The sequence below is a fragment of the Ochotona curzoniae genome, unplaced genomic scaffold, assembly GCF_017591425.1.
Source record: "Ochotona curzoniae isolate NIBS_2020 unplaced genomic scaffold, NIBS_Ocur_1.0 contig_1014, whole genome shotgun sequence".
Classification (NCBI taxonomy): domain Eukaryota; kingdom Metazoa; phylum Chordata; class Mammalia; order Lagomorpha; family Ochotonidae; genus Ochotona; species Ochotona curzoniae.
The window spans coordinates 37,765,591-37,773,461 of NW_024464920.1; the positions used below are offsets into that span (position 1 = coordinate 37,765,591).

General features: G+C 38.2%; 1 protein-coding gene and 1 pseudogene across 1 annotated transcript; both read right to left on the reverse strand.

Annotated features, from left to right (window-relative positions):
- Positions 1–2,184: 2,184 nt before the first annotated feature.
- On the reverse strand, positions 2,185–4,072 carry LOC121161513 (annotated as a pseudogene).
- A 2,860-nt stretch (positions 4,073–6,932) lies between these two features.
- Positions 6,933–7,871, reverse strand: LOC121163262 (olfactory receptor 6C3-like). Its single transcript, XM_040990687.1, has one exon. It carries the CDS (start codon positions 7,869–7,871, stop codon positions 6,933–6,935), a length of 939 nt encoding a protein of 312 aa, XP_040846621.1.

Here is a 7,871-nt window from a genome sequence, read left to right on the forward strand (position 1 = left end):
TGTATATATAATAAAAATAATTTAAATAATAAAGTAAAAATTACACAGCTGAAAGGATATACTTACTTTCCTGGTTAATGCGATTAGTATAATCAACAAGAATTCTGATGGCTTAATTAATACGTTCAAACATAAGTGCTTTGAGGTTTTTCAAGAGATCCACACTGTGTTTTTTGTATGTGTTCTCAAATTCATAACAAGACAGCCAAGCCATTCATTGTAAAAGACAATCCCAAGTATGTTTCAACAATGTCTACAGAAAGTTCATGCGCTAATCCATTTTTACATGTCAATATGAAGATCTATGGGAATCTGAGATTCGAATTTATTGCCATTTAAAACAGATTCTCCTGACAGTTGAAATGATGGTCAAGGTAGTATTTTTCTAAGCATGCTGGGCAAGAAGATTTGTGTAGAGGCCCTGTTATTTAGGCTAGCCTTAATTTCATGTGCTGCATTTGCAACAGACTCAAGGGGATTAGTTGAATGAATAAACAAGAGGTACCATTGAGATTGTGGTTCTCTAGATACCAAGTGCTGAATGGTAGTCCAAATTATTGTACAATTTGGAACAGATTTGCTAGACAATAGTGATCTGAAATCAAAGCAGGAGTAGATATAGATCAACATTTTCATAACAATCTAGAACTTTACGTGGAGAAGCAGTTAAGAAATGACATCCTAGAGATTGTCAGATTTTAAATGGCACAAAGACTAAACTTGAGTCAATGGGTTTTCCTATTTTAGGAAAAGTAATAACTTAATAACTCATTGTGACATTTCAGAATAAACTAAGGTCTTCGTTATTCTGTAAGGCTGAAGCATTTAAATCTTGAGGCAGACATCAGCACAAGGATTTAGTTGTTGCGTGGGATGTCAAAGAGTCCATATCAACATGCCTGCTTACTATCCTGGTTACTCTTCCTCAAATTCATCTTCTAGCTAACATGTACCCTGGGTGGCAGTAGATCAAATGTTTTCTCCCCCATCATTCTGATTGGAGACCCAGCTTGAATTTCAGATTTCTGACTCTGGTTTGACCCAGTCATGACTGATGTAAGGCATCTAAGAAGTGAATCAGACAATGAAAGATCTCTGTGTCTGTGCTTTTCAGATAAAATGAGAATAAGTGCACACACCGTTTTTGAAACTTCAGTCTTGTCTACATTTTTGAATGCTTCTACTGAATGATGACAGAAAGCTTGAATGTGATTATGATCACTACCACGTATGCATTTAAAAATATTTTTGGAACAAAAGAACAAATACCATATATTCTCTCCTATGTAAGGAAGCCAACATGGAAGATGTAACTCCAATAGTCCAATCCATACTGTTTTTTGATGGTTTGCTCTTTTGGCTTTATCCCATGTGTTTTGATGTTTTTATTTCAGTTTAGTTTCTTCCAAATAATCTCTTTTCTCTAGTCAAATTCATCACAGTCTCATGAATTATACGGTGGCATCATTTTTCCCAAGAGACTTCTGTGTTTCCTTTTTGTCACTCATGTGTTGGTTACTCAGTGGCGCATTATTTTTTCAAGGTACTATAATTTGTTGTTGATGTTGTTGATGTGGCTGTTCTAACTCATACCAGTTGTTGGCCTTGTTTCACTACTTCTCACTTATGGTAATGTATAGTGATGAAGTACTGGGATCTATCATATACAGATGTGGGGGTACAATGGAATATGCATCCCTGCATCCAGATGAAAGATGGATTTCCAATGAAACTGTTGGACATGTGTAGACAATGGGATGCTGGACTGTCTGACATTGTACCAACAATGTCGGGGTACACTTAAATAAGAGACTGATAGTATTATCCCTTATGAAGGACTACACTATTGTCATAAAATGGGAAAAATCTGAGGGGGAGTGGGTGTTTGGGGGGAATAGCAGCCTATACAAAAATGTACCACATAATTCAAAATTCAAAATAAAAATCTTTTAAAAAATAAAAAAATTTTTGACAGTTATGAATGGATTTTGAGAATAGAAAGATGATAAAGACAGCAATTTGAATAGAATTTACGTCTTTTAGTGGAATCTAAAATTTTACTTTGTCTTGAAATGTTACCATCCCTTTTCCAAGTGCGATATGAATTCCCCACATCCATATGTCATCTTATCAATTCCTGCAATAGCTTCTTACACAAATATTTTGAGAATTCTTAGTTGATACTTAAATCCACATGTTCCATAAATTATATATATATACATACTTCTCTTCGCCTGGGATGGGGTCCAACAGCAGTTCCTCTTTTGTGGCTCTCCAGGCCAGTGTAACCTCCCTGGGTCCTTCCTCAGCCATGCTGTCAACCTCCTCCTGCCTGCTTTCTTTGTCCTCAGGAGTGGATGTGCCTTCTTCACCATTCTACTGGAATTCTGTCCTTTCTTCCAGTTGTGTCTCCTTTGTTTCCATTGGAATGTTCTCGTCGTCTTTTTTTGTCTTCAGCTTTGTTGGCCACTTGTTCTTCCTCAGACATGATACTGTTCTGCGGCTTCCTTCCCCCTCACCTCCTGCCACGTGCGGGCCGGCTCTTCTGCCTGTGAGATTTCAATGCGATTTTCTCATATCCACGTCTACCTTCAACCCATATAACCTCTTGAGTTCATTGTTCAATGAAATCTGTAATCTCTAGGAATTTTCTCTCCTTTTCCTGGTGTCATTCCTCTACCTGAAGAAGCTGAACTTACAGATTCTGCTGATGACCCATTAGAGAATGGACCTGTTGTGTAAGGACCTGCATTCCAGCTGTTGTGACAATGGACAGCATGTCAAGCACCACACTCACTCATTTGGTGAGCCAGTGTTTCTCTGGAAATGTGCAGTGGCCGTATGCTTCATTGAAAAGCTATTATCATAAGCTTCTGGGTCTTCCACGGTCTGGATGCTCGGCAAAGCTCCCCTTTGTCCATGCGGGACTATCTGTGTTGCCTTTTTTCCTCCACCATGGCTTTGGCGTTGACGTAAACCAGGCGCGCAGGGGTAATTCTGATAGATAGTACTCTATCTTATCTGCTTCGTATTGAAGCATTGTTTTGCTTCTTTGGGGGAATCATGTCTTCTTTGTTTTTATTTTTTGTATTTCTGCATTTATTTTTAGGCATTTTTGGAAGGAAGCACTCTGTTAAAGTTTTTTGTTTGTTTGTTTTAATGTTTGAATGATGCCTCTATGACTTGGTGGAATAACTACTCCTTCAGAGCAGAGCTGGGCGAGTGTGTTGGGTGTGGGCAACACACTCTGGTCAGCGCTTGAATGTGGGGTGAGAGTCTAGAGTGTGTCTCCTCTTTCATTAGCAAGGAGGAGGCAATGATCAAGACTTTTAGCATGATTGCAGTGTCCCCTCCATTCTTGCAAAGTGATCAACACAAGGGTTAGGCCATGTTGACTGCATCCCTCATTCACGCCAGCATATGAACCACATAAAAAGTCTGTGCAGTTTTCTGTGTGAGCACAAGGTCCTACAATGGTCTACCTTGGACAAACATGAATCTCTTAGTCTCTGATGTCAGACACATTGAGTGCCTAGAGACCCAGCTACACATTCTCCACTATTATGCACTCACATAGTTTTTATAACTTTTGAGAACAAGGTTTCCACACTCACACAGTGTGATCCACTCTGCCCTGTGAGCTGGACTGGTCACACAAAGGACAGAGGTGCTTCCGGCAGCAGCAGCCTGCGAGTGCTCCACCTTGTCAGCTTGTGTCTTGGAGCCTGTAGAAGGGTGGGGATGTGTGCAGACCAGCCATCACTGCAAAGTTCACTATTTTCCTTATTCTGGGTAACATGAGTTTAAGGGTCTTTTCTCTCAGTCTCACAATAATGTTGTCATTTTGCTTTTTCTAAAAAAAATCTGTTTATCTCATGAATCCACAAATGTATCTTGTGTTCATCTTTTCCATAGTTTTGCCCTGCGTTGAAGATTGTGATTTTTGCCCTTTCATGATAGATCACACTTACAGGTGGGTTAAGTTGCCTTCCTTTTCCCGTGCATTCTGTGTTACTGACTCATTGACACTGAACTCATAACCAGTAATTATATTATCACATCTGGACCTCATATTATCACATCTGGACAAGTTTCTCTGACATGTGCATTTTTCCCTTAAACATTTTAAGAATTTAACAATCACATTCCTCAAAGTGCAACATAGAACTACAATACATGCATAGATATACACTTACTGATAAGATAGGGAAAATAAAAATCTCTATTTTCTCTTCCCTACACCACATTCATTCAGAGTATTAGTTTGCTGGCTTCTAGTAATATGTGTTGTTATGAACCGTGCTCCTTCATCAACCTTGTGCAATAGAACATCCAAGCTTAATTCTTCCATGTGACTATTTTTGACACCTGTTAGGAAGGTATCCTTCATTTCCTTTCCCTGCCCTTCCCAGTCTCTAATAGTCATGATTCTGTATTCAAAACGATGATATTCTTAAAGATTCCTTGAGTGGCATTTCTTGTTTCTGATTTCCCATAATGTAATAATGTACTACAGCTTTATTTTGATGCAAGTGATAGAATGATAGAATATCATATTTTACACACTTTGCTTATCCATTTATTCTTTAAACAACATCTACATTGATTCCATAAATAGCTATTTTGAACAGCGCAGCCACCAGTATGTGAGTGCAGACATCTTTTTGAACATGGTGATTTCATTTTGGGAGAGATATTCCCTAGAAGTGGAATTATTTCATCATATGGCAGCTAGGTTATAGTTTCTTTTTTTAAGGAACTTACAAACTATGCTCCATAATTCCTACCACAACTTACATTTCCATCAACAGAGGGTTGGGATTTTCTTTTCTTTCAGCATTTTGTATTATTTGTGTTTCTAATAATATTCATGTGGACAACTGAGTCAATTTCAACAGAAATCCGTTTTCTCTTTAGTTTTTAAAGGTCAGCAAGCACTCAGTATGGAGCTCCAGGTGTTAACATCAGAAGGAACACACACAGAGCCTTTTTCCATCAGGCTTGTTACTGCTCCAGCCACTGGTGACTTTAAGAGCTGAGCACAGTTCCAGTAAGGTTTTCTCTGCTGGTAGTAAACACCAGAGCGTCAACAATCCCTATCAGGTCAGCAATGTCTCCCTTTTGAGCAGGTTGGCCAAGAACATGAGTTCAAGAGGAATGAGATGGTTTGGAATTCATTATGAGTTCAAATAAAGGCCTTCTGCGAACTGGAAGTCTGGGCTCTTTAGGAAACATTATTATCTAGGAAACAAGTGCATTCCCGCTTCAAATAGTGGAAAGAGATGCAAAGGCCATATCCTCAAGCACCTGAGTGGAGACCTTCTAACACAATGAATCCTATGGCTTCTTCTAGATTGGTGTCTGACATCCATAGAGCCCCCGGCCTGCATTCTCGCCACAGCGCTCTGCCTCTAAAGCCAGCTCTGCCATCTCTGGACCTGCAGTTACATCTTAACCTGTCATTCAAATTGAGGGTCTGTCAAAAAGGATAAATGCCCCCCATACATGGCTCTTGTAATGACATGGCTAAAGTGAACACAGATATAGTAATGATTATGAAACCGGTCATAAAACTACTGCTAAGGAGAAAAAGCAATGAAACTGACAGTCTGTCTCAATAATATTACCTGCATATTAGGCCTCTTTTCAAAAGAAATTTTATTTTGTTATTTTTCACGACTAAATTGTTTTTAAAAATTGAGCAAGACTTATGCTTTCCCTTTACCATATCCCAAACCTGTCATAATATAAAAAGTATAACCTGAATTAATTAATCACACATTAGAAAAATCTTTGACAGATCTAGCATTTAATATGAGCATCAGTTTCATTGCAAATTAAAGTTAGTGTATGTGATTCTTAGAGTAAAGTTGGTGGTATCAAAAATAGACTTAAACATCGCATGTGAAAGCTGTAATTTACATAATGGTGAACTCTTGATCTTAACTTTACACTTTTTATTCCTTATGAGCGAAAAGTAATGCTTTCTAAGTGATTTTATAAATAAGCGTTTAGTGTGACTTGCCTTATACAAAGCTGTGTTGCAGATAATTGTCACTATAGATGTTTGCTTCATTTCCCGCTTTCAAAAACCTTGCAGTCATCCCTAGACACGCAGATTAAAATGAATTTCCCCTGCAAGTTGCACTCGTAAACATTTTTGTGTCACTTTACGGCCTGTATTCTGTTTGATTCAAATCATTGCAGTTACGTAGCCTAGCTAAGAGTGCTCATAAAGCTGTTGACATTAACCTGGTTAAGGATTCTCACAATGCTGTTGGAAGAATTGAGGGAACCAATCCACAAAAAGCAGAGAGCAGATCTGCACTATAATAATCACTACAAATGTAAACAGCAGCAACACAGCTTTATTTCATCTCGTGTTCTCTGTTCTGTTCTCATTGTAACTACAACTAATGGTACACAATTTGAATGTTGGCAAATTTCTAATATCTTCAAATAGTTAAGTGGATATTTTAGTTTTCTGACCACATTAGTGGTTTTAGATATTTGATTTCTCTGAAATGCCAAATGGAATCAAGTTCATTAATAATTATTATTTCTATGAACTAGAAACAATGGAAATTTCAAAAGTCCTGATACTACCCTGATAATGTTTTCATCAAACTAAAAAAGCCCTGTGTGTCTTCCAAACAAACCACTTCTATTATATTCAAAGTCAAAATTATTAACAGAATTTTCTAATTCACATAAATGCAATTGAATAAAATATTTTAAATTTCAAAAGTTACAGAAGCAATATTTACTTTGTCAAATTTATTGGGTACAATGTGTGTGTGTGGGGGGGATGGATTTTAATACAGAAATGGGAAAAATTCATGTAGTGAAAAAAAAAAGAGTTTGGAGAAGAGAAGGTGTGCATGATAACAACCTTTATGGAAATTTTTGTTCTTTGAGCATTGCTAATACTTTCATTTACCAGAAAAGAACATAACCTTTTGCATGGTGTCTTTGAAGGCTTGCTTCACTTGCTGGTTCCTCAAGGTGTATATGAAGGGGTTCATCATGGGAGCAACAGAAGTGTTGAGAATAGCTACTCCTTTGGTCAATGATGCTCTCTCTTTTGCAGAGGGATTAGCATACATGAATATGCAGCTTCCGTAAGAGATGGAGATGACGATCATATGAGAGGAGCATGTAGAAAATGCCTTCTTTCTCTGATTTGCAGAGGGGAGTTTCAAAATTGTCCTAATAATGAACATGTAGGACAAGATTATCAATGCCAACGTGAAAAGCAGGATCACTACGGCAGAGTAGAAGCCAAAGAGTTCTAGGAACCACGTGTCGGAGCAGGATAATTGCAATAAGGGGAAGTAGTCACAGGCAAAGTGATCGATGACATTGGAGCTGCAGTAATCTAACTGGAGGAAGAGAATCACTGGCGGGAAGATGTTTAAGAATCCTGCTAGCCAAGCACAGAAGACAAGCAGCATGCAGACTCTCTTGTTCATGATGGTTGTATAGTGCAAGGGTTTGCAGATAGCTACGTAGCGATCATAGGACATAGCAGTTAGCAGGTAAAATTCAGTGATGCCCATGAAGATGAAGAAAAACAGCTGAGCTGTACAATCGTTGTACGAAATAGTTTTGTTTCTGGTGATAATGGTACTCAGAAATCTAGGTATTGAGACGGTTGTAAAAGTTATTTCTAACACAGAAAAGTTCCTGAGGAAGAAATACATAGGGGTCTGCAGATGAGAGTCCACCAAGGTGAGGGTGATGATGGTCAAATTTCCAGCAACACTTAGTATATATGTAATCATCAAAAAGAGAAAAATAGCAATCTGAAGCTCCGGGTCATCTGATAGCCCGAGCAGGATGAATTCTGTGGGCACTGAATGGTTTTTCAT

Coding starts and splice junctions, on each gene's coding strand:
- LOC121163262 (XM_040990687.1), bottom strand. CDS start 7,871: ATGAAAAACCATTCAGTGCCCACAGAATTCATCCTGCTCGGGCTATCA.